Genomic DNA, 27,613 nt, shown 5'->3' on the forward strand with positions numbered 1-27,613 from the left:
GTGAAGCAAACCCAAATCCCTGAAGGACATAGACTGTGCAAGTGTTATTGTTTGGGGTAAAGAGCAAACAATGGTAGTGTGGTGCTGGCCCAAATGTTTCTGAGAACCAAGTACATATTTTCCTGTGCTCTAGAATTTATTGGAAATGGCCTGTGATTCAGCTAATTGCACACTGCAGTCAGAGTTGGACTTGGCCCAGGATCACTTACATTTTTGGGCAATTGTTAAGGAAGCATTAAAGTGCAATCCAATTTCTTAGAAAATAATCAGTGAATAACGTAAATTAGTGCCACACATTCCTTGTGCTGACTTGCTATTAAAGTTTGTACCATAAATTATAAACTCAGAGGCAAAAAAGTATAAAGGGAAAATACCTCTCTCCCCATACCAACCTTGCACGTTTACTTCCCTGAGAGTTCACCAACAGAGACAGAAGAACCAGTTATCACTATTTCCCAGTAATGACTTTCAGATATTTCTCCAGATTACTTTTTCCAAAGGGAGGCATGAAAAGAAACCTCACATTGTGTGGGGCAGAGACATGGTCTGAACTGTCTACCTCACACTTCGTCAGGCCAAATCCTGAGGAGAGTCAGACCAATATAGAGCATTTTTTAAAAATCTTACTCTACATGCCATTGCTTACATCCATAAAAGACAGAATTTGTGCAAATTGGGGTTTTATGTTTCAAACTCTTTCGTTGCAAATGTGACTCCAGTTGTGAACTGGGTATTGTGGCAATTTTGTTCCTTGTTTAGAGACTGTGCACATATGGCAAGATGGAAAATAGAAGTAACAAATAGCTAAGTTGTTAGCATAGTGGAGTAAAACTCCAAAAAAGACAAAAATATATTATTACTCTCCTTCAAAACTGTGATGCAAAGTTTTTATGGAAACACTCTCATCAGCATATATGTATTCTGGACATAGCAAATTATTTTAGCATGAGCAAGCAACCCATTTGTCTGAAGAAGTGTTCCCAAGAAATACCCTGACGTGATTTATAATATGTAATGACAGAAACCATCCATCCCCCCTAAATGTTTTAGAGCATGGTGAGATGTAAAGAAGCAAATACACTTTCTACATGACAGGCTGCTGCTCTTCTGGGTAATTTCTTGTCTTTTTGTTTGAAGTGTATTTGCTGTTGTGCTGTAAACAGCAGGTGCAGATGCAATTCAAAGTGGCTGGTTGTGAGAAATCTTACACACCTAACTCATTCCCTGCTTGGGAGGGCTGAATTCACTGACCTGCAAGAGGAAAGTCGCAGGCTGACTGCAAAACAAGAGCACCCATTTGGCCTTCCTCCACTACTCCTGATGAAATCATCCTATCCAGGGGCCAGCGTAGCTCCGCAGATGTGCTCTGCCTTATAAACAAATGAGCGGGGTGCCTTGGGAACAGGCACTCTAATGCATGAAACAGATTGCATTCTGTTCTGCCACAAGCAAATAGATGACTGAGTGAACAACTGACATCTTTATTTGCAAATATTTCCAATTCTTTCCTTGCACTGGGCCCCTAACACCTTCACCACAAAGCTGGATTCCCCCATTCCCAGTGCTTGGTCCCACAGCCTCCATGACAGCACATCTCAGAAGATGCAGCCAGGCTCTCCTTGCTTAACTACCTTTTGTTATCTAAGTGCAAACCAGGACTGGTACTGTGTGAATTTCTGCCACATCTAGTTAGATTTAAGGGTTTTGGCCTGAGATGATGGACATCCTCCCTTCTGCAGGTGAACTGGAGTAGTGTGGATGTATCCATACACTGCACAAAACCACTAGTTCTTTGGCACCTGGATAAAAAAATCCTAGAATCATCTAGGTTGGAAGAGACCTTTAAGACCACTGAGTCCAACCACAGCCTAACCCTGCCTAGTCCACCTCTAGACCACATCTCCAAGCACAACATCTACATGTCTTTTCAATACTTCCAGGGATGGTGACTCCACCACCTCCCTGGCCAGCCTATTCTTTATGGTATCTAACCTAAATCTCCCCTGGTGCAATTTTAAACCATTTCCTCTCATCCTATTGCTTGTTACCTGAGAGAAGAGACCAACCCTCACCTCTCTACACACTCATCAAATCCCCAAGCAGTGAAAGAAGAGCTTGGAGCAGGGCCAGCAACAAGTTTACACCAAGGTAAAGTGCATGCCTGAGTGTTAGACATTAATATTACTGCCCATCAGGGTGCCTTTTGGGACATGCCAGTGTCATACTTCTCAGGGTTACCTAAGAAAGTTGAGAAGTCTCTCATTGCTAGGGCTAGAAAAGGCAGGGACCTTGGCAGACTGAAAACAGGCTGAGAAGAGCTGCCCTTGTTGTTTTTCTTTCTGACCTGAAGAATGAACCATAGAGGAGATAAACAAGGAAGCACCAGATGGTTTAGTGCCCATTTGGAAAGTCAAGAGATCCACATACACTGAGAGACTGAGTAAGAACTACAGTAGTTACAGCTCAGGCTTCCACAGAGTGGTCCTGGCTGCATGGTCCTTCTTATTTACCCAGCTTTGTATTTATGTACTCTCCTCCCTGTCCTTCTCAAACCAAAAACAAAAGCAGCTTACAGTTTTTGTTGCCATCCCACATTCAACCAAGAGCCTCCTGAGACTGAACATCCTGGAAACATCCTACAATGTCTGAATGAACGGAAATCTTAAAATCCTTTTACCATTGAGATGATCTCTCATTACATTTCAAACAGGTGGAAAAACAAAGAACAACATGGAAAGGATAATTATTGACAACTCAATAATTATCCAGGGACTTTTTCCTTCTTTTTTTTTTCCAGATGTTTAAGCCCAATCTGCCTGCAATACACCATCTAAGCATCTAACTCTCTAGCCACAGTGGGTGGTCCAAGGAACCTGCAAAAGAAGGCAGGATTATATCATAGCAAAGAGAACTATTTTTTCATATATTCTTCCTGAGCAACCTAGGCCTCTGCAGAACTAATTGCAAAGACCTAATTCTAAAGCAACCCCTCCTCTGCCAAAGTCCATATGTGACAACAAATTTGGGGAAATCCATATGCACATTAGAACTGTAATATATCCATGTGAGGTGAGGTACAACCATTAATGGGCATTCCTTGAAGAAATGAAGTCTGAACTGACCTTTTCTCTAAACCAGGTAAATGCTCCCGTTTTTAGAGTGGCTAAAAAAAGAGTTGGAGCCAACCTTGGTCTCTTAACTATACTGTAGCAGGAGTGGCAAATGCCAAGCAAGAGCTCAGGTATTTCCTAAGTGGCACCAGAGCAGGACTGCCTGCCCCCACCCCTAGCTGGAGGGAGCATGGACACAGGGAGTCAGATTTGGAATTGACTCACCAGTCTGTGTTTACAGTTCCTGCTCCAAGAACGTATCCAGATCACATGCTGTGTGTGCTCCTACCCACCACAAGGAACATTTCTGCAACGGAGCTTCTTTCTTTAGCAACTGATAGAATTTTAAGGATATTTTTCTCTTTTAGCATCTGCGTTTCTTTTTTTTTTTCCTAAGACAGAATTCCTTGTTTCTTCACAAGCAACAGCTGTCAGGTTTGATAAGAGGAGGCTCTTCCTTTTACAGAACATGGCTACAGAACAAAGACCTTAGGTCAGTGTTGTGGCTTCACACAACCACAGAAAATACCAGGCTGAAAATATCACCCCACCCAAGTTTTCAGCCCAATTTCTACCTCTGCTGTGTTTTCCATCAACAAATGTTAAACACAGTACCCCCAACTTCAGGAAAACTTGGACATGTTGAAGTATATTCTTATGCTATTCTTTTTTTGGGATATTCATTACTTTCCAAAAACCATCTTGTTCTGTTTATGCTCTATTTCAGGCAAGACACTTCTTTCAGAAGTTCTGGTTTTAAATCACATTTGAGCGAATGCCACTGCACAATGGCCATTCCTGATGAACATCTCCAATAAATTTAACAGCTTTACAATGTGCTAATGTTTCCTGACAGCAGTTTCCTTCTATAGCATCTGTAGAAAAAGACTTTTTTCTTTTTTAAATTTCCTTTTGTTGTCTAAAAGAAATGCAATACCAGGAGAACTAGAACATGCAGACTTACTACAATCAAGTTTTCATCTTCTTTATAGTTTTTCATTGTTTAGAGAATCCAATGTAACAAGCTTGCTAGGGATGATATACCTATGAATGAAAAAGCCAGTCCAGAGCAGTACTCCACAAGCTATTTCTGCCCTTAACTTGAATTAAGTAAGCATGCTAACTGGTGTCTGATAGTATTTACTTTCTGTAGATATTTTGTTTGAAAAAAAAAAAGATCCTATGATCTGCCAATACAGATCTTGTCCCCATAAAGAATCCCACACATGTATCTTTAAGCAGACAATGCTAAAATTATGCTATTTCGATTTCAAATTAAACATCATCTTACTTATTTGTGATTTTTAGATGATAAAGGTTACTCAAAGTTTAATTAAAACCAAAGCACAGCATGTTACAAGATTTTTCACCAGCACACTCTGTTTTTTCAAATGCCATTAACAAATCGGAGCTATTATGCTACTGAGGAGATCTGTGTAGTCAGTAATTACATTAACTGTGAGGAATTGATATGTATAGCAAGAAAACAGGAAGACTGGCTGCATTATTTGAGTATTGATCTGCAAAAGCTATTTCTTAATTCCATAATCTTTGTTGTATTTTATAGAGAGAGCGCAATTCTCTTTCATGGATCTTATTTTTCCATTAATTTCAAATACTGTGTACCTGTAACAGCTTAAATCAGATCCTCTGAAACCAATCACAGCTTACCCACCATCTTTGATCTTTCATCAAACCGAGTAGAAGGGATAAAGTTATTGCCTGGCACATGGAATCAAGAGTATAACCCTTCTAGGTACTAGTCATATAGGAGAAATTAAATACAGGTAGTTGTAGGCTTTCAGTCTAAAATTGCTTCTTATTTTGCAGTGTTAAATCGTAGGAAGAAGCACATCTGTTACTGTAATAGCATTGTAATTGTTTATTTTTCAGGTGGAAATGTCAGGAAATTACTTGGAAGAATCTTAGAAAGAAAGCTTACAAACAACTTCAATATGTCATAAAATTTGAGAGCATAAGCAGACTTCACAGCGGTGACTGACTACGGAGCCTCCACAACCTCTGTGCAGGAAACCTGGAGCTTTCACAAATAGGTTTGACTCTGTTACACTGGGAATCAATCAGCATTTCAGAAGGGACTTTCTGTTCATTAAGAAAACAGGAAAAAAATACTCCAGGGTGCTAAAGAGTTTGCTGTGCTGGTGTGTTTTGTGGAAGGTGACTTACTAGCTGATCCAACCAGAATTCCAACAGTTAAACAGATGCAGTATCTGAGCTGTGTTTGGTTTATTTGATACTTAACGCCAATGATAATGTCTTCAGGAGAAAAATCATCTCCAGTTCCCAGTGCTCTCCAAGCACATTCCTTCCCCAGGCTGGCCTGGCACCCCCAGGCACAGCAGTGCTGGGAGGTGCAGCCTCATTGCTAACATTTTCTCAAAGTCTGGAGCTTTTGGAAGCTGGCACGAGCAGGACAGAATGAACCCTGGAAAATACTACACAGATTATACCAAAAGAATGTAGGACAAGGATTAATTTATAAGAAAAAGTGACTTTAAATGAAATAACACTGCAGGTTGTGATGGCCATTCGACATGGTCTTTTAGTATCTGACTTTCAAGCTACAAAGAGGAGTGGGTGATCGATGGGAGGAAGACAAGGGGACTCCTGGCTTGCCTGCAGGTTTGTGGGATATCCCAGGTGGGGTCTACATTCCTTCTCCCTCCACCTCTCCAAACTACTTCTCCTTGACTTGGTGCCTAGAAAATCTGGTCGCCTTAATATATAGTTGGCAACACATCAATGTAAAAGTCCACACTGACATCTGAAAGTGATCATTTTACTGCCCACACTGGAGGAATGTTTCCCCACAGGAATAAGGGATTTTATGAGAGTTATAAAAAGTTACTGGCACTACAACGTATTATCACTGTGGTATAAATTACTGATCTGCATGGCAGCTACGTGCCAGCTAGGGTGGCAGCCAGAACTAGCCCTCTGCTCTGAAAGAGCTGCACGGGTAACTGCCTGGGTTTGCAGCCTTCATCCTTAGCATCACCCAGTGTACTCCTCCTCAAGAGGGATGGATCCACACCAGAAGGCAGAGAGGGGCAGAGCAGAGAGCTCTTGCATCACACACTGACACCCTACAGCTGCAGCAGCAGTTACATTACAAACTACATTTACTAACTACATTTACAAACTCCATTTGTCTGGCTGCCAACGTGAGTAACAACATAACACTTTCTCATCAATAGACACCAAAGCTCCAGCTAGTTTTGCCACACTCTCAAGCTTGGAGTACATTAAATAGAGTATGCTTGAATACATTTCAGTATAGTTAGTTCTTAAAAGATAAGGTACTTAGATCCTCAACAGACCATATGTTTCAGCTGCACAACTATATATATATATTTTTTATAAACAGGCTGAAATTTACCTTTATTTTTAGCCCACATTTCCTGACGTTGGCAGATGTTCTGTGACAGAAGGACAGAGTGTGTACAAAATATTACTGTCTATACTGGCCCTTGTATTCCCCAATCAAACATGCTCGAGTCACTTCCCCAGCACGGTGGGAGGTGGTAGAATCAGGAGCACAGGGAGGTGGCACCTTGCACGGGGCAGTTCCTTCACCCTTTGCAGGGAGCTGAGGGGTGTGGGCAGGCACCTACCATGCATGGTTAAGGTAACACAGACACAATCTGTGCCAGATTGACCCCATGCAAAAGGAGAATCTGAGCGTGGGCTCAAGTCTGCTTCGTGCTTTGGTCCTTATTTTGGGAAAAATCAGCTTTTTAAAAGGGTAGATAATGGCTGGACAAGGAGGATGGATTAAAGCTGAAGGAGGGAAGGGTTAGATGAGCTATTAGGGGGAAATTTTGTACAGAGAGAGTGGTGAGGGGCTGGAACAGGCTGCCCAGAGAGGGGGTGGGTGCCCCATCCCTGGGGGTGTTCAAGGCCAGGTTGGATGGGGCCCTGGGCAACCTTGTGTAGCTCCAGGCCTGGAGGTTGGTGTCCCTGCCTGTGGCAGGGGGTTGTAGCTCTGTGATCCTTGGGGTCCCTTCCAACCCAGCCCAGTCTATGATTCTATGATCCAAGCCCTGATCCATTCACCAGGAGTTACAGAACACAAGTAATGCTGAGGTTTGGATCTTGTAATCGAGCACAAACTACAGCTCAATGATAGGTCTTTATCTCCTGTTCAGCACACAGTGCTATGAAGCAACATCATATAAAGAGTTCTGTCAGACAAACGAGAAAGGCTGCAGCTCAGACTGAAACAATTAATCTGTATGCAGGGGTTGTCATCATTTCCCATTAGCTTGGAAGCTCCAGCCTTGTCAGTCATCCATCAGGGGCTCCAAGACACATTTTTATTTTCAGGGCTCTATAGCTCTGGGCTGAAATGTCACATTTGTGGTGTCATCAAAACATATAAAATCTGGTTCAGTCATGCAAGACAGACTATGAAGGAAAAATAAAGCACTTTTATAGTATCAGTACCTATTCCTTTTAGCATTTTTCCCCCTCTATCTGTACAAATGTATCCCTTAAGCTTAAAGGCAAGTTTTCCTCAGCCACTAATCCAAACTGAAGTCATTACAAATATAAATGTCCATATCTGACAAGCACAAATGGTACCTCTGATTCCTGAGTGGATCTCTGCTGTCCCCTTCACCATACTGCCCACAGGAGTGAACTTCCCTCTGATGCTGATGTGCTTGACTTTGCAGCAAAGAAAGACACATAGGGTGAAGTAGGACACATTGGGTGGGTTTTAGCTGAGCAAATCTAGATGTTAATCACTCCAGGTTCCCTTCATTCCAGTGGAGACAAATAGGAGTAATTCATCCAATATATTTTGAACAAATACCTTGGCATGAGATGGATCATATTCTGGAAGAACTAAAATCTCTTGACTGCACAGACAGTCAGTGCTGATGAGCAAACATGGAGATGTCATTGATGTAGGATGTTAAAGTACCAACATCTTGCTCAAAAACACCCTGACACAGGTTTTCAAATGCAAACAGGGTGCAAGCTTCCTTCAAACAGAGGGTAACTGGATATCCAAATACTTGGAGAGATCCAGCCCTATGCATTGTCTGAACTGCTACAGGGACCCACTGGAACAGCAGCCAGTGAACAGTCATTGGATTGTTATTCCTGCCTCTTAACCCTTGGTTAAGGTACAATAAGTTTTGTCTACTCTATTCAGTGTGTAGGGCAGCAAATAAACCTCTACATTTTGGTTTAGCATTCTCCAACTCAGAAGCTAACTCTTTGCTAGCACTAAGATGCAAGCTGCAAGATTCAGACCCAAAAAGCTGGGGCATGGAAATAAAATTCCTGATAACCTGAAAGAAAACACGATAAGACATAGAATCTTAGATATCTAAGTAACAACATTGTGTCCTACAAGACTTGCACACCAGCAAAGATAAGGATGAAATGTCTGGAACAAGTGAATGCAAGAAGCAGCTCTTTGAGAAGTAGCACTGGTACGGAGACATTATATTGATGAATTGCCTCTATACAAGTGATCATTACATTTAATTCAGTAAATATCTGGGTAGTTTGACATCATTAGTGAAGACAGAGTCAAGTGAATATGTATAAAAGCATCAGGAAATAGTAGATTACAGGGGGAAAATGTCACTGCTTACAAGAAATGCAAGCTTCAGCATCTGTGCTTACTCTAACTTGAAGGTATTACATCTAGTTTAGACAGATGCAGCCACCAGAAAAGTAGCCTTTCTGTTATATACTGTACCTCTGCTTTAAAAAATACTTAGACATAAGATCATTATTATATAAATAATGTCTTTCCAATACTAAAGGAGAAGATCTTAGGTCTCCTCAGGTAGGATAAGGAGTCTCCATGGACTCTGTTCCCATGGCAGAGACTGCAGGTTGGCAGTCTAAGGTCCAAACAGCATATGGCTTGGTCAGCCACCACCTTTGACATTAAGGCATAATAAAAGAATTTATCTGTGGTGTTTCACAGACTTTCAACGAAACAATGAGCAAGTTACCCAGTAGCTCATTTCTTTTTATATTCAGGATTTGGCTGAGCTTTTAACTGCATGGGGTTTCAGAATATACACCTGTTCTGAGCATTTCAACATGTAAACTTCAAGACATCAACACCTTTGACAATCCCCAAAGTCACAGGTTATTCTTTCTTTCCACACTGAAGCAATATGATTTTAAGTTAAGAGCCACAGTTTAAAATGTGGTGTTTTGGAGTTTGCCTTCCAGGAAATGTGCTCAGAAACCACTTAAGATTTGTTACTCTGTGAAATATTCTTGCCAGTACATTTATATTCTGCTGGCTAGTTGATAGTTGCAGGAAGCAAACATTATTTTTTTCTTTTGGTGAAGAAATATTTATGGCTGCAGCTTTTTTTTTCTTTAAATATAATATTTACTTACTTTACTCAAAAAAAAAAACCAAAGAATGAGTTAAAATATTGAAATCTAGTTCTGGTATATACAAAATATTCAAGTTGAGGGAAGTAAAAAGCTAATCAGCAGTCTGCAGATTATGCCAGAAGAATAAAGTATACAATAAAGAAATATACTACATCCTGAAGTTGTGTTCTTGTTCCCTTGGGTACAGACTTTGTAACAATAAAGCACCTGCTCTCTGCAAGCCTTTTTATAAATTTTACTGAAAATATTTCTATTATTCCACCAGGTTTGATGTTCAAGGATATACTTGGGTTTGATATTTGTGTGATTAGCTGAGAAATACATGATTTATAGTGACATCACGTTCTCCAAGATGGTTAGACAAATGTGAGGTTACGTATTTCTTAAAATAAATAATCAGGCTTAGTAACAGATTTATGAGCTTGTTCCCTCCATGCTGCCTTCAAGAGATTGTCCAGGACTTTTATACTAAACAATTGGCACACAGCATCTCATTTCCCTCCTCCCAACTGATCATTCCCATTCTCTTTTTCCTTTCCTGTATGTTTTAATGCTAAAGAGACATCTGCAAAAGAAAGTAAGGCAGAAAGTTCCCTGTGAGACAAATTACGTACCTCTAGTTAGGATTCAAGGGTGGGAATTTCACTGTCAAGCATGGAGCTGTGCTTGCTGCAGCAGCTGTGCACACCTGGTCCAAGGACCCCAAGCAGAAACATGCCCATACCAAATAGATGGCTGCGTGGAGAAACATCTTCTCCTGGCTGTGTTTGCCTGCAGCCTGCACCTTCATCGCTCCTGCCAGTTTGGCTATGAATACAGTAATACATTGACCTTGAATCACAGCACCACCAGGTAGAAAAGACCTTTAAGATCATCAAGTCCAACCGTTCCCATCCTGTGCTGAACCATATCCCTAAGTACCTCATCTGCCCTTTTTTTAAACACCCCCAGGGGTGGGGACTCAGCCCCCTCCCTGGGCAGCCTGTGCCACAGCCCCACAACTCTGCCAGGGAAGAACTTTGCCCTCCCAGCTGAGCTGACCCTGCCCTGGGGCAGCTTGAGCCCATTGCCCCTTGTCCCATCTCCTGTCCCCTGGCTGGAGAGACCATCGCCCACCTCTCTGCACCCTCCTGGCAGGGCAGTGTAGGCGGTGATAAGGTCTCCCCTCAGCCTCCTCTTCAGCATTTAACTGAACCTCACTTGGTAAAAGTGACTCGAAAGGTCTGAAGTTAACCTGACCTTACAACACGCCCAGCTCTGAAGTGAATGAGGTGACAGCACTCAGCTGCTGTGCCAGAGAGCTCAGGCCTGGGAGGATGCTGAATTTATGCCTATTTGTCTCACACTGGCAGCTGTTCCCAAGAGCAAAGTACTGTTTCTCTAACACACAAATGGTGTCTGTGCTATGTTTTCTCCTCTTATATTGAATTATTCCTCAGATTATTTTCTTCCTTTGCCCACACCTCTTTGACGCCCTCTAACACCTGGTCTAACTCAAATGGAGGAATTTACCTAAAGCTCAAAAGCTTTGTAAAGGAGAAACACATGAAGCTGTCACAGCTCCTTGGTGACACTTTAATAGGACCCAACTCTGCATTCACAGGACCAAGAAAGGGAACTTTCTGACCTCTTAAGTGTGCTCTGCCATTCATCAAACAACTGCAGTTTCAGGGTTAGTTTTAAGTCTTAACACTTTTACACACCAGTCTGAAATAATGGTGCAAAACACCTTTGACTGGTAACATCCCACAGGTTTGCAGTGGTCACATCTTTGCAGATTTTAGCTTTTTTTTTGAAGTACAATGGCTGTACAGTAACATTCTGGGGGCTGCTGTGGCTGAGCCTGAGAAAGCCTTTCCTGGAGAAGATGCCCTCAGTTAGCACAAACTGGCACCACTTTATTAATTTCTGTGAGCTCCTGATTGACTCCATGTGACAACTCGGTGCCAGTAACTATTTAGCCAGTTTCTATAGCCATGTTTTCTCCTCTACTTTGAACAAGAGCAAACAAGACTGTTGAGCTAAAAAACAGATCATCCCAACAGTTTCATGTATTGAAATCAATGGAAACCAGGACTTTGACTATAGCATAAATCCAGGGGGAAAGTTTTTTTTGAACTGAGGAAACAGATTAGAATAAAAATTCAATACAGTTCTAGTTTTCTTGATTAGTTGGAGTGTATAATTAATGGCATTATATCGTGAGGCTAACTTTCTTGAGAAAAAAAATAGAAAAAATCTAGTTCTGAGGGCCTTTAAGTAATACTCCTGAAAGAAGAATTATCATTTGGCTGCCATATGAAAAAAGAAAAAAAAAAGAAAAAAAAACCCAAAAAGCTCCAAGAAAGGTTCATTCTAAGTTTGAGCTAAAAAAAATTTAAAAAGCAAACCACAAAAAAAAATAAAGCTTTCTCCCAAATCTGAAATTCCACAACTTGTTGAGGGTAGAATTGTCTTCCCTAATAATAAATGGGAAGCAGTAAGATTTCATCAGTGCAGCTGAATAATTACAACCATCGCTCAGGAAAACCAAATTCCCTGGTGTGTCTGGTGCTTTCTCCAAATGTATTTTTTTAGCTGGCTGTTCAAGCTGTATTTGATATCCATCATCGCAGCAGACGGGGAAAAAAGACCCAGAGACAGCAGTGCTCCTCAAATTATCAGTATTAAAATTATTTTTAAAACTTTTAGGCTAATAAAAAGTCCTTTGTAAAAGTTGCTGCCAAAGAGCAGCAGAATTCACAGAGCTTAACATGGCCCAATCCATTTGTGCAAACAGGATGCCTTTTCCCTTGTAATTTTATTAATTAGAAACCTCCTTGAGCATTTAATTCCTACATTCCCTACCTTACACCCACAGAGGGAGTATGAAAGTGTCCACTGTGCATAGCAAAAGGGTTTGATCTTATGGAGGCTTTCCATACCAACCTAACACGGATGTCATAGCAATCTCTCCACCGCATGGAGAAAAGCTGCTCTGATGCTTTACATCACCTCTCCTCTTCCTCCTATTTAAATGGGTTGGAAGTCCTGAGTTAGCTTACAGCAAAACCCCCAAACTTTTGGAAATATCACCAGTTGTTACATGATTCCACTGAACAAAGAGATTTAATCATACTGTCCAGGGTTAATTTTTTTCACAGATCTTTGCTTAATGTGAATGCCGGATAATGAAGTTAACGACTGGCAGCAGACTAAAAGCCAGTGACTAGACATTTTTCACCACATAAACTGTGCATCTAGGGATTAATTCCACCCTACATCCTTATATGATCTGTCAAAGCACATTTCATCATCCTAACCCTGTAAGTTCTTCCTACAGTGTACCATATATAATATAAATACAAGGAGCGGTTTAATTTTGAGATGGAAGCATTGTAACTTCCTTCTACCAGAACAGCTGGACTTAAAGCCCCCCATTATTTGGCATAGCACTCCAGTTCTTGCTGATTTTTCAGGAATTTGGAGTTGAATATTAACAGTAAGTTAATAAATATACAAATAGACTAACTAAATTAGGGTGTAGATACAGATGTAGCAAACAAGCAAAAAAAAATTACCAGTTGGCTAGATTAGACTCGACCTAATTAATGAGAATTGATTTTAACTAATATTGGAAATGCTTATCTATTTCTTTTCTGAAGTAGAACAATAGCTTTTTTACTAAGAAAATAAATCCATGCCTCTGAGACAACTCTTTCTACATTTATCTCCATAAGGACTGGGTAATCGGATCTAGTAAAAGGTGTCCCTGCCCATGGTAGGGGCTGGAAACTAAGTGAAGTTTAAGGTCCCTTTCAACTCAAACCAGTCTGTGATTCAATGATTCTGAAATGATCTTTATATAAAGCATGCTATCTAGTCCCCTGCATTAATTATATGCACAGAACATCTCCAGGCTCAGTCCTAGAATAACAATTAAAAGTAAAAATATCAAAATCTAATAATCTGCAGAAAACAATTCTTAAAGAAAAAAGTGCTTAGAAAATGAAAAACATGGGGAAAAGAAAGAAATTTCAAATGAGAATGTAAGGAATTAGTTTTTAAACAATGGATTAATATTCTGAAATAGAACTTGAAATTTATCCATCCTTTGTTTACTGCAGATTAGTTAAATTTCTTCCTATTTCATTTAATGATGGGATTTGTCCATTTATGATTTTCACATCTTCCATCTCTCCTTGTTTAGCACTGACACTCAAGTTTAGCAAAGCACTTAGCAATGTCCTTGCTTGAAGTCACATGAGTAATCCCTGTAAAAAATGTTGCTACATTCTTCGCTCTCTGCCCTAAACTGGGATGCTCTGGTTGTCATACTGGAAGTGTTATTGTATAAGCCCTCCATCTAGAGTGTACTTTCTGATCTCAAGCATATGTTAGTCATTAAAGGAATGCTCCAGCAGATCAAGATTACTGAAATTTATTGCGAGGCAGTGCAGAGGAGTATCCAGAGCTAGCTTCAGGATGAGTCACTGAAATGCAGTTCCTCTTGGCTGGCCCTGTCCCGATAGGAATCTTGTTGCTGACCCAGCTCGTGTTCGGCTCTTAAATTAAGGACTCTAAGCAAAAAAAACCCCACCACCCAACACAAAAGGGAAAATCCCTCCTTAGCAGCTGCACATTTCCTATGAAAAGACCCAACTGCAAGTTTCTATTACCAGCAGTTGTCTCCCAGTTCCATTGCAGAGCAGGGGGAGCGGAGTCAAAACGCCCAGCGTGCGGAGCAGCTAGGAGGGAAGCAAGTGGAACCAGAAACTCACCATCCACAGATTTCCCTAAAGTCTGCCTCCTCTGCCATTTCAGAGCTAAAATTAACACTGTTTTCTAAGCCAAAGTTTTTATTTGTGTTGTGTGAACTAAATACAAGCCTTGTTTTAGATGGGTGGCGGTGCTGTAACACAGCCTATACTTAGCCATAGCGCTGCCTTGTAATAAGCGCGGTCACGGCCGCAGCGCGGCATCGGGTGACTGGCTCTGCTTTAGAAGAGCTGCTGCTGTGGGAAGGCAAAGGCAGATCACACCCACCACTGCCGAGCAGGTGCCTCCTTTGTCCGTTGCTGGTTACACACAGCAGCTCGGGAGCATAAGGAAAAGGGTAGAATGCATTCCAAAATCACCATCTTTGCCTCAGGCTGTGTGGCTGTTATAACTCCCTCAACATTCCCCACCTTTCTATCATGGTTGTGAGGGCTCCTCTCTCAACGTGGATCAGGTTCTAGTCCTCCCTTTCAGTGGACCAAGGACATACTCACAGCATTTTCCTGCAGAAATTGTGACTATTTAAAGGTGGGAAAAAAAATAACTGATTTGTATTAAGTGGACTTGCAGAGTTCTCAAATCCTCCTCATTCCACCAAGATGATGAAGGGAGTGGAACATCTTCCTTATGAAGGGGGCATTTAAACCCCACCTGGACATGTTCCTGTGTGATTCAATCTGGTGACCCTGCTCTGACAGGGGGGTTGGACTAGATGATCTTTCGAGGTCCCTTCCAACTCCTAACATTCTGTGACTCCATTGAAAACTGTCCACTACTTTATCACCAAAGTTGAAGACAACTTTTCAACCCTCATTATCACAAGCTAAGCTTTTTCAGTTCCCCAAAGCCATCCCTTGTGTTCATCAGCAATGTCTAACATGTACCATGACAATGTGCAACTTTCAAGAGTTCCTAGCCAGATCCCCTCAGACTGCAAGGCAACACAGAGGGTCTTCATGTGCAAAACCCTCAAATAGTCTATGTTTTAGAAGCACATCCAAATGTGTTTTACTGTTACCATCCATATACTGGAGAGCTTGCACTCTTTTGGACACAGACACAAAAAGTAGTGAGGCAAGGGATTAAAAAAGCCCACAGTCTTTCCACAGCGATGCCTTAAACCACAGCATATACAGAAGACCTCTGATTCTTTTCAAAATATGCTCAGTCTTCACAACAGTTAGCCTTATCACTTTCACTACATTTTTGCATATATTTCCAAGGCAGCAGAGCATAAATCAGGAAGACAAAAATAGATTTAGTATATTTGCCATTTTCCAAGCGAAGCATCATTTGTTTATATGCAATTAAATATTGGTCATTCGTGCCATATAAATCACTCCTGCAAGCTTAAGATGTTTCAGAGAGACATGGGCAGACATGCCAGAAGTCTAGGAACTTGCTTAGAAGCCTGTGACAATGTCTTGAATTGGCAAGACAGAAATGCAAACCCACAATCTAAAAAGGGAAAAAGCATGAGCAAAGAGATCAAACTACACACAGTTTGTACAAGCAGCCTGGCTCCCTTGATACTTAGTGCTAACAGTTTGAAGTCACCACTGGTGTGGAAAAAAGAATTCAACAACCTAGCAACTGCTATCAAAGCATCTCACCGAGAATGTACAAGAGGTTATTCACATCCCATACTACTGAAAACAATAAAAATAAATTAGGTTGAATAAGTACATGGTTATAGGTGGCACCTCAGCTGACAGAACTAGTGACAATTTTTGTCACCAGTCACAATTTTGAATTTTCTTCTCATTATGTACTTAACACATGTCCTGACAGCACTTAGTGTTTTCAGATATTACTTATACAGAGGGCTTTCACTGTATTCCTCCTAAGTGTTGGCCAATTTATCTGCTCGGGCTTGTCCTGTGCAACAAGAGGTATCATGGCAATTCTGCCTCTCAGAGATACACATAGGACGTTAGAGACAGAGAACTGGTTAGAGAGCAATTCTTAGCACTTGAATACATGGTCTACTCTGATTTATTTCTTGTCATATCTTACTATGTTTTACTGTGTTCCCACATAAGTAGCTTGGAAAAAAAATCTAGATCTTAAAAGCTTGTCAGTGTGTGCAGGACTTCCAGTATCAACCTGGGTGATGTATGATGTGACACAGTTGAAATGTGAAAGATCAGACTAAAAAAAATATCAAGGTAAAGAGATAAGATCATCTTTCTTAAACTTCCCACCACAGTAATTGATCTGGAACATTGATCTGGAAGACAGAATGAGTTGAACCTGCCTACAGTTAAACCAACAGGTCCAGAGGATCTGAAGAGTCCTTTCTCTTCATGCTTTTCTGTGGATTATTCAAAGTGTAACGAATGGCAATGCATTAGCTTTAGACTTCTACTCCCCAAAATACACTGTCTGCAAGGCACAATCAACAGAAACTGAAACAAATCTTCATATTTTTAGTCTCTGGACTTGATTCTGTTTTCAAATCGTTATGAATAATGAAGAATGGAGTTGTACCAGTCTGACAGCAACATTAGATCATCATTAGGACAAGGACTGAAAGCGTAGCCCCATGGAAATCAGCAGTTCCACCATAGATCATTAAATCACAAATTTGCCCTGTAGATTTAATATATATCTTTACAAAATAGTTTTGAAAATATATTCTCTCAAAGTGCCTGACTCCAGTGAATCTGAAATTCTCGATCAGCAAAACTATTTCTGACCTTTTTTTTTAAAAAAAAAAGAAAGATTTTGAGACTTTGAATCTAAATCCAGTTTTTTGCTATTCCAAATGCTACAGTTCACTTCTGCCACTTCAAAACAGCTTGATCTCAAGAGAGATTTTACAGAACTCACACTCAGTGGGGATTAGGGACTGGCAATATGTTATCCTTACTTCTCTGTTTATAATTTTAAGCATCAAAATTATAACATCCAAATGTCATCTACTTCACTTCTGCAGGGATTTTTTTTAAATAATGTTTAAATGTGTATACATATGTATTAAAATTGTGCAGAGAAATACAATGTTTTCTAGCAGAAAGCCTGACAGTTCATTAAATGTAGCACAACTAGCTGGAACTCCTGCAGTAAGCCATCACCACATGCAAGGATGCTTTGAGGATGTAGTCACTGATGAGGAACTTAAACAAGGGGAAATAAATTGAATTTAAAAATCATGCTCATGGCTGGGACAGAACTATATCATTGGACCAGATTTGATCATGTCAAATATAAACCAGTAATTTTCTCCTCCTGTGACAAGCGTTCAAAGGCAGAGAGTGAAGCAGCACAAGATGCCACAGTTCTGTAAAATAGGATAACTGTGGAGTTCAGCTCTGGGTTTATAAGTCAGCAAGATTTTTCAAAGTTTATTGCTTGGTATTGACTGACCTCCAACTGCTACTGCACTGTCACTTGCAAGCAGGAATTTCAAAGAGAAAAAAACAGATGCTTTTTGCTGGACATTGATAACACGGGTCTAGGCACCAGTGGTTATTTTCTTTAAGCAAGACGTAATTTTAGAGATACTAAGTGGAAGCTGGCATATAAAACTACCCACATACCTAAAGAAGAAATGCCAACAACTAAACTTAAAGCTGGAAGTAAAACTTCACTTGTACGCTTCCAAAAACATTCCATCACCTCATGATGCTCTCTCTCCCCTGTTGCAATATCCACCTCAGAGGCAAAGGACTCATTTTGCAAAGCAACAGTGAGGACTTGTTTCATGACAAATGAGTGATAACACATGGAAAGGGTTGTATCCCTGAAGGCTTAAGTCTGTTCTGACATGGAAATGAAGTTTATGAATTACAGAGTAATACAATGCAATAGTGATTCTCACAACTGGCAAACTTCAGGGTGCTTAATAAAATGCTGTATTCCCTTTTTTATTTGTTACTGCATCTTTCTCAGCTTTTAGAATGGATTCCTATCAGAAAATAAGTCCTGAGATGTTTTGGTTAATAACATTAACAACACAGAACTCTTGCTGTATTGTTAAGAGATGCTGTATATCATCATAATGACTATTGGTATTTTAAGGTTGCCCAGAAGCAAGAAAATTAGCTGCAACTACTTTCATTTCTCATTTGATCTCAATGGATTTTCTGTATTCTTTATAGCAAGGATTTAACTTGCGTAACAAAGTGCTGAACTTTACATTGATTTTTAAATTACAAGCTTTATTATTATTTTTTCTTTTGCCTTAATTGCAGTACACTCTGTAAGAGTCATAGTTTTAATTGTATTTTATTCAGGTTTTTCTGGCAAAGTCCACACAGTAAAAAATTACACCTTTATTCTGCAGATGTGGGCAAAAGCCATTGTTTTCCCTCGATCAATATATAAATTAGTCAACACTTACCTTGCCATAAAAATAAATTGGCTCCACATTGATTTGTCTCTCTCATGGTAGCACTAATATTTGTGTACAAATGAGAATCAGTTCTTCTCTCGTTTTATTTTCCTATCAGTAATGATGTTAAACAAACCTTGGGATATGGCCCACTGCTGGCCAGGCAAAAGGCAACAGAGAGGACTCTGCCCTCTACTCTGCCCTTGTGAGGCCCCAGCTGGAGTCCTGTGTCCAGAGCTGAGGCCCAACACAAGAAAGATGTAGAACTGTTGGAGAGGGGTCAGAGGAGCCACAAAGATGCTCAGAGGGCTGGAGCAGCTCCCCTACGGAGAGAGGCTGAGGGAGCTGGGCTGGGTCAGCCTGGAGAAGAGAAGGCTGTGGGGGGACCTCACTGCAGCCTTCCAGTGCCTGAAGGGAGCAGAGGAACAGGAGGGGAATCAGCTTGTTAAAGGGCAGAGACTGGCAGGACAAGGGGGATGGAGTGAACCTGAAGGAGGGAAGGGTTAGATTAGATATTAGGGGGAAATTTTTTACAGAGAGAGTGGTGAGGGGCTGGAACAGGCTGCCCAGAGAGGGGGTGGGTGCCCCGTCCCTGGGGGTGTTCAAGGCCAGGTTGGATGGGGCCCTGGGCAACCTTGTGTAGCTCGAGGCCTGGAGGTTGGTGTCCCTGCCTGTGGCAGGGGGTTGGAGCTCTGTGATCCTTGGGGTCCCTTCCATCCCAGACCAGTCTGGGATTCTATGACAATGTTCTGATACCTTTTAGAAGCAAAATTCTCATTGCCTCATTAAAAGCTCAATGAAAGTGTTCCTTAACCTTCCCTCTACCTCCATGAGCTGCAAGAGGCCTACCAGCAACTTCTATAGTGGGAGCACAGTTCAGAGAAGAGGAGGTCTATCTTTTCCCTGTACTTTACCATCTCCAAAGGAGCACCCCAAGACAGCACTTCCCAGGTGTGCAGGCTGCACTTAAAATAATGAGTGCTGACACTCTCACACGGCTCCAAGCTCCAGAGATTTAATAAAGTCACATAACAGAACATGAGGAGGGATTAACAGGGACAGCTGATAAAGCTTCACTGACAAAGCGCTCTTCTAGCAAGAAGCATAGAGGAAGCAGGTCACTGTGGGGTTCTGATGGGAAGCATTCATTGCAGAAAGTAAAAGAGCAGAAGCTGAGAAATGATTGAGAGGGGAATCGGTCAAAAAAAAATGAGAGAAGCAGCTGTTTGAATGATTCAGTGTAATAAAATGGTAGGAAAGATTAACACTTCATGGAGAGGCAGACAACTCCCCAAGCACTACGTTTGTTAAAAGGAACCACATGGAGCAAAGGAATGAGAGGGAACAATGCTAGATTAGTCTTAACTTGGTAATAACCTAGTAAGACACATTTTTTTTCCCCCCAGAATCAAACATATTTTTAAAATGGCATTTGCATTAAATCTAGTCAGGAAAAACCAGCTACATTAACAATTCCCAATTCTTATCTAATCTTCATGTGAGGCCCTCTCACAGAGGGTAACAATCAAGAGTTTATAATTCTCTAAATCTGCAGCTGCACATGCTCCCCCTCTGTTAAAAAGAAAGGGAAAATAAAGCCCTGGAGAAAACTGCAGCAGCCTTAAAGTGGTTGAAACTAATGTGGCACAAGTCTTTTTGTAGCTCTAAGGCAACTTTAAGGCAACAGTCCACAGTAAGGAAGGAACAGAGCAGTGAGCACAGCGTGCTCTGATGCATCACCCAGGGTATGAATGCTCCCCTTTTGTCTCATCACCTCAGCCAGTCCTTTACCCTCTTCACACCAAATGTGCCAGGATTTATACCAAACTGGGATTTCTATGAGCTGGAAGATGGTTAGCTGCCTTGTCAGTAAAGACAAGAAATTACAGCTACTTTGTCCTCAAGACAATGTCAGAAAGTGACTTTAGCATGCTCAGAATCAAAGTCTATGCTACACAGTCCTATGGATTTTACAAAACATCGGTGCAGTTTTACACCATTTCTCCCTCTGTTGCCTCTTCTGACACTTCCCAGAGCATGTTGTGTCATACATTTCAGGCTTGACACTCACCTCTTCTAAATTTCTACCCTGTGCTGTAATTTCTTGGATCACAGAAGTGAAATGTTAGTTCTTTTCTAGTTGCTCCTACTATGAGAAACATCTTGCCAGAAACGGAATTTTTTTTGAGGATAATCATTTTACAAAATGTCCTGTTGCGTTACAAAACTTTTGGGCAGGTCAAAATTAAAGCTTCTTCCCAGCTGCAAACTACCATCTGTATTCACATTATCCCACACACACCAAAGGGATTAGTTGATCTCTTATCTTTTTTGCTGGAGACAGTAGTTGACCCAAGCTGCTGAAGAGCAGAGCATCAGCACTTTTAAAATCAGTCAAAAAACGTCTGTCTTACACTGAAATGTTCCTGAATAACAACTGACTATTGTAAATTAGCATGTCAGCTTTTGCCTCTCAAAGGGCTTAGTTTAGACAAGATTTTGCTGACAAAGAGAAATGTTTATAGTAGAATAAATACTGCAACTGACTGTAAAGAAGTAATTTTTATAAAGCATATTTAATGCAATTCAATATCTTTACCATTATGAAGAACAATGCCTGTCTGAAGATGTCAAATACATCTGAATTTTCCAAGATGTTGGGAATATTGTCTAAAGCTTTTCCAAAGAAATTCTAGACTAACACTTTGCAAAGTTTAACAGTTCCACACAAGCCCATATTGAAATTCTTTATGTCCATTCAATACCAAAGCCAAAATGATGTGCCTCAGGGTGGTTGCACTAAGGACCTGAACTGTAGCTTTACTGTTTTGGTCTTTGGACACACTATTAAAATTGCCAGTGCATTTGCCAAGCTGTGAGTTTGATGTGAGTATCTATCCAGTAGGAACATAGCCAATTTTTTGGTTCAGGTTATCACTGTCACCCTATATCTACAGAGCAGGAAAATGAGAATTGTTTGTTACCTGTAAGCTATGTCTTTGTCTTATCAAAGTAGCTATTGTGGATAGAAAGAGCAGATAAACATTCCTCATAACAGCAGAAAATAAAAGGCAATCATTTTTTATGTTCTTATGCAAAGAATTTAATTGCAAATCCTTGATTAAGTCTCCTTGTAAAACAATCATTCTAAAGCTCTTGATATTTTCCTACAATATAAGAAAGAATAACAGAAAAACCTCTTTCAGGGATTGTGCAACAAAAGAAACTCTTAGAACAGCGACAATTAGGACAAAAATAACACTCTAAGTGACAAAATAAGGGGGGAACTGCTCTAGATAGAGACTAAAACTCCCAGCCAACCTGTATGTGTTATACACAACGTGTATTAGACAGACATGCTCCTATCATGTTCCCATGGATTCTGCTGACTAAAACAGAGAAGAAGACAGAAGACAAATGGAAAATTTCTATCTGAACACCAAGTTCCCACGATCATCTCAGTGAAAGTCAACAGGCATAAAGAAAAACCCCACAGTTTTAACAGCCTCCTAGTGAATCATCCTATCAAAGCATGAGGAGGTACCTGAATAAAGCAAGCAAAGTACATCTTATAAGCAATCCACACTAAATACAGGCTTCATTTTGCAAGTTCCTGTCTCTAAGAGGCCACCAGAGATATTCAGGAGAGTCCTTAGCTTGAATAAAACTGTCAGCAAAACAACACATCATTTTATGCCTCAGGGTTTCTTCAGATATTTGTTTTCTGTAGCCTACTCCATCTTTATTGTAAGCCCAAGAGTAAAACCATAATCTGGCTTGAAAACAGCCATTGAAACAACAATATGACAAAACATTCAGAGCATGTAAGAGATGTTTTCTAGGAAGCATTTAATAGAAATCTCTTTCTTCTCCATCTCCATGCAATGCTGTAAGTAAGTCACAGACACACCATGCCAGCACCTCAGAGTTTGAGCTCCACTATTCTCCTTTCCACTGGCAAGACAAAGAGCTGCCTTTTTCTCCAAAAGCAAACAAAACCAGCTTTTTTACCAATTTCTTGCGGGAATGGGCTCATTTGGTAAAAATTGAAATGCCTTACAAGAATGTATCAGTTCTGAGGAAATTCTAATTCTCACCATGCCACAACGCTCTGCTCTGTAAAAAGGGCAGTTCCCACTAGAACAGAGATTTGAACCTGCTCCACTCCTCCTATCCCAAGAGGTGCTCTGCCCATCACACTTGTATCTGCCCTTGGAGGAGCTCCTTCTCTGGGTTTATTCTTCACAACGTTCCAAACAGCTCAGTTGTCTCAGTGTGGATTTAAAAGCAAGAGCCATAAGTGAATTCTTGTGTTTGACAGCTCTCATGAGAGAGCACAAATTCATACCACAAATTTGCATGGAAACAGAAGTCACTGAAGCATAATGGTTGGAAAAACATAATATTGCAGTCACAAACACCATCTAAAATGCCCATAAAATTACAATATAAATACAAAGAAGTCATTACAGACACCAAAGGTTTGAACAGCCCTGACTAAACTGGTAGTTTCCATTTGACTTACCAATTTGTGGGTGAGCTGGATGGTAATAAGAGGAGATCCTGACAGATTGTGGGATAACTTGGGTAGAGGTTCCACTTTGATAGAGATAAGATAACTGGTTGCTGAGATCATATAACCTTTGTAGGCAGCAGCTTCGGCAATCCTGGGAAGGAAACAGAAATATTAGGGGACTTGATATCAGAACTAATCCATCATTCCTCTCCTCTTTTGCAAAGGTTTACAAGTCTTGCTGAAAATGCTTTACATAATTAGAATCCTGCAAAGTAAGGGATCTAAAAATAACCTAAGAAAAGCAATCTAAAGTCAGGAGAGAACTTGCAAGAGTTTCAGACTGCCTAATAAAACATACATATTAGTAAGACACACACATATATAGTGCATAAAAACACCTGCAGAAGAATATATTTAGAAGTAACTTATAGCTTTGAAAAGTTGATTTTGTCTGGTTCAGGTTGTTAGCAAGCACCTCAGGTGAGAATACAAACCCCTGAACCTTACTACGCATCTGATTAGCCCAGGTAATGCTTTTTTCCCTAGGCTGAAGCAGTTTTGCACTGCATAAGAACCATTTTATTCCTCCTTTCAGCTAAAACTTACGACATTGACATTCTGGCACATTGAGATCCATTTGGCTGTAGGGTAAAGTTTTTTACACTATCAGTGAAGGAGTAAAATGGTGTCTCATCCACCTCTTCAGCATATGAATGAATGGTATTTACTGTGAGAAATATGAGCCATGGTGAATTAGCCATCAGTGTGGGTTTCCAAATGTAGCACACCACCAGAAAGAGCCAGTTTACAAAGCACATTAAAAACCATCTTATTTACACCTGCCACATGTTTACAATGGCTTCCTGGTTTTATTTCAGGAGAAAAAGTTGTCATCTATTAAAATAACTTGGTTTAGCAATGTCAAATCAAGCAAAAATCATTTAGCACAACCCTAAGCACCAGCCCTTAGCTCTGACCACAAAAGGACATCAGTATCAGAGAGGACTTCTGCTCCCAGCAGGCAGGGTATGAATCAGATTTCTTCAACTGAGGGCAGAATTTGCTACTCTGATAGGAAAAGTTTGTTTAGACAGGACCCATCATGTTAAAAACCACTAGATGTTACAAGATTTCTCCTGCACGGATTAACAGGATGGACGTGTTTTCCATACCCTTTATTTGACATGTCACTTGAGAGAGTTAGATGAATTTTGAAGCATGAAAATACTTCAGCACAAGCTGGAAACATTGCCTCTGTGTTTCATGCTTGTACATCCAAGTCTTTCCTCTGCATAGCCCTGTATGCTAAATGGAAGTGAGTCTGGCAGTCAATTATCCTCACTGGGATTACTACAGATTTATGCAAACTGAGCAGAAAAACTGGGCTCAGAACCTTTTTGTTTGTTTGTTTGGTTGTTTTTTTGTATTCAAAACAAACAGCAGTTTCTAAAGGGGAGTTAAAGTTGTCTGGGAATAGAAGTCATCTCTCTGTACAGCACAAAAACTCCAGGAGTTTTTGGTTTTAACTTTCCACCACAAAAGAAAAAAAAAAAGCCCTTAGGAAGAGAAAGGACAGGCTTCAAATCACAGGTGTTCAAGAAGCCCAGTTGCTAGAAGAAACATAAAAGAAAGTCTTTAAAATTAACTACTCTGGGAAAAGGTGGTTATTCTAGTGAAATGTAAGCAAAAATAAAAGTTACAGTACAACACAAAAAAGAAAGCCAAGCAGGCGAGAACTGCACACTTATTTTTACATAATTTCTTGAATACCCGGGGTTCGATTCCACAGGAAAAAAAATTGCTAAGTTAGCATTCCCTGTGTTACAGGTTTTTTAGATGCTGTTCTGAGCAGATCTGCATCTAGAATTTTACAGATGCGATTCAGCAGTGCATTACATACTGCAAACAGTTCAAGTAATTTGGATTAAAAGACAGCTAGGAGATGTTTCTTCTCATCTTTGTGCTTCTACTTCATTTTGCAGCAGGGCCAGATTCTTCCTTCTCAAAAGAGAGTGATACAAATACATACCACTCAGTGGAACAGAAATGGATCTCCAGGTTTTCCTATTCCCCAAAATTCAAAGTTGACATAAAACTTTTACTTTCCTATCTCTAACTCTATGACAACGTGTCAGAACAGTGTTTTGACATGCAGCACCTTCAATGATACTGTGTTTGCAATACCAACATTAATTCTCTTTCTCTGAGATGTTGAGATTGTAGCTTATCATCTTAATAAATTGCACTGATCCTCCTGTTTAAAAATCATAAACTATCATAAATTGTCTTGTTTTTTCATGCCAGTAAGAAATATTGCACACTATTGGCATGGGTCCTTCACAGCCACCTGCTTAGTGCCTCTTCTTTTTTCTGAGTGCAGGATAAACAACAGTACAACTTGGTACTTGATTTAAAAATGCTATTTATAATACCAGCATGATTATCAGTGTGATCAGTCATGTCATAAACCAAGATTTTTAACCCTAAAGTTCACAATGTGATCATGACATTCTGTGTACCTGCATGTAAAGAGAGCAAGGCAATCCCTGACTTTTATGCCAGCTGAGATGCTGCATCTTGCCTTCTGCTGCCATGAACAACACACCAAGTCACAGACTGGAAAAGACTGAAAGTGTAAACTAATCCACCTATTCCAGTGTAAATCAAATAAAAACATCAAGTCATTCTAGCTTAAAGCTTAAAAGGAAAGTATAATGATTTACATGAATGGCCTTGCAAAATTCCCTGGGGAGCTGTACTGCCAAGTGGTACACAGCTCTCAGTTTACTTTATCTTATCTGCTAATGATTTCATTGATGCAGTATATAAAACAAAAGGTCTTTTAAGCGTTGCCTGGTCTCCTGTTGTAAAATTACCTTACAGGTTTCTAGGATTAGGATTCAGATTTTATCTAAAGAAGGATGTGATGTGTTTCATTTAAGTGCAAGCTTTATCTTCACATGTGTCAGGAGGAAAGATGTAATTTCCTTTTAGGAGACAGATTAAATTGATGAAATTCTAATACCAGGTATGATGGGTGTAAGGAGAAGACAAAAGACAGACAAACATGTCGCTATGGGAATCTATTTTACTACGACAGAAAGTAAAACATCTAATGTAAGCTTTAATCTCTCTGTAGTTAATGACTCCATGTCCTCAATATTGCAGAATCAAGATTATGGGTTGTAATTTATTTACACTTGATAATGACATGACTGTTATAAAGTTATATCACTAAGGTAATAAACAAGCTGTTACAGCATGAGAGGTCTGAGATACTTACTTAGTATCCATAGGGTTGATATTATGAAAGAAATAATGCATGTTATGGTAGAACAGGCCGACAATGGTAATCCAAGCTGTGAAAAAGGAAGAGGGGTTATTCCTCACAGTGATCATTATAAGCAAGAGACACTTCTCTCCTAGACCTGGAACTCCCTGTCAAGAACCTTGACTTCTGTAGACTTCCATATCTTTGCTTTAGCAGATTTCTGATTATTCTTTTAAGTAGAAAAGTAAAAAGGCATCATTTTTTTCTAAGTGTGAACCACACAGATGTCTTGCACCATCCCTTTTACTAGGTTCCAAGTGTTCATAGCGTCAGCTCTTTAAGGTGGAATCATAAATTGGTTTAGGTTAGCTCATTTGGACGATGTAAAATTGTACCATAAAGGCTAAAATTATCCAGAAGTGAGGAAAAAAAAGAGTTAAAAATTTAATGGGCTGGATCATTTCAGGATACCAACCAATAATGTTCTGAAGAGAAGAAAAATAAATGTGCATGGTGAGAGATTTTAAGTGGGAAAGGAAAAAAGTCCTCTCAGGCTATTTTTGGCATTGCAAGTTGGTTTGCAATTATAGTTATTCAAGCCTCAGAGTGCTTGCAGTTAAGTCTCCAGCCAGAGACCCCTGCCAGTGCAAAGAAACAGAGCTGTCATCACAAACCAGCTAGACAGTTCAGTAATTATGAGAGTACTTCTCACTGCAGGTTACCTGCAGCTAACTTTACTTTATGAATAGGGAACAGTGTTCCTTCAACAGAGGTGACTGCAGAAAGGGCTGGAGGTTATGTAAATTCACTGAGTTGCAATTTAGGGCACACAAATCAGGTTTGAGAATGCAATTTGGTGATTCCACTCTGCCACTCAATCCCCAATTAAAACATAGATAATTCAATTCAAACGTTGTTCTTTTAGAGCCTTGAAAAAGGTTCAGGTTTTTGCCTTACCCCCAGCTTTTGAGATTATTAAAATTTTAGCCTAGGTGTGGATTTATAGGTTCTGCCTTTTTGCAGTGACTGTGGTGTGCATCTTTATTCTGTTTATTCTGCTTAGACCTGATATTTTATAGTCTAATGTCATACAACATTTTAAGATGATTTTTGCATGAAGGAATAAGTAAAACTTGATCTGACATCCTGGAATTTCTTAAGGATAACCAGTTCAGATGACTAAAAGTAATATATGTGAAATTATGGTTTCTCTGACATAAAAA

General features: G+C 40.1%; 1 protein-coding gene across 1 annotated transcript in view; it reads right to left on the reverse strand.

Moving 5' to 3' along the window:
* ADGRD1 (adhesion G protein-coupled receptor D1) overlaps positions 1-27,613 on the reverse strand; it is a gene marked incomplete at its 3' end in the record, with an annotated part of 147,604 nt that overhangs the window by 93,445 nt on the left and 26,546 nt on the right. Inside the window, exons 13-14 of the mRNA XM_084271978.1 lie at positions 26,403-26,478; positions 23,129-23,270 (exon numbers count right to left, since the gene is read on the reverse strand). Of these exons, the coding sequence (XP_084128104.1) occupies positions 23,129-23,270; positions 26,403-26,478 (218 nt within the window). The remainder of the gene's footprint in view (positions 1-23,128; positions 23,271-26,402; positions 26,479-27,613) is intronic.

The sequence above is a fragment of the Gallinula chloropus genome, assembly GCF_964237585.1.
Source record: "Gallinula chloropus genome assembly, chromosome: 17".
Classification (NCBI taxonomy): Eukaryota; Metazoa; Chordata; class Aves; order Gruiformes; family Rallidae; genus Gallinula; species Gallinula chloropus.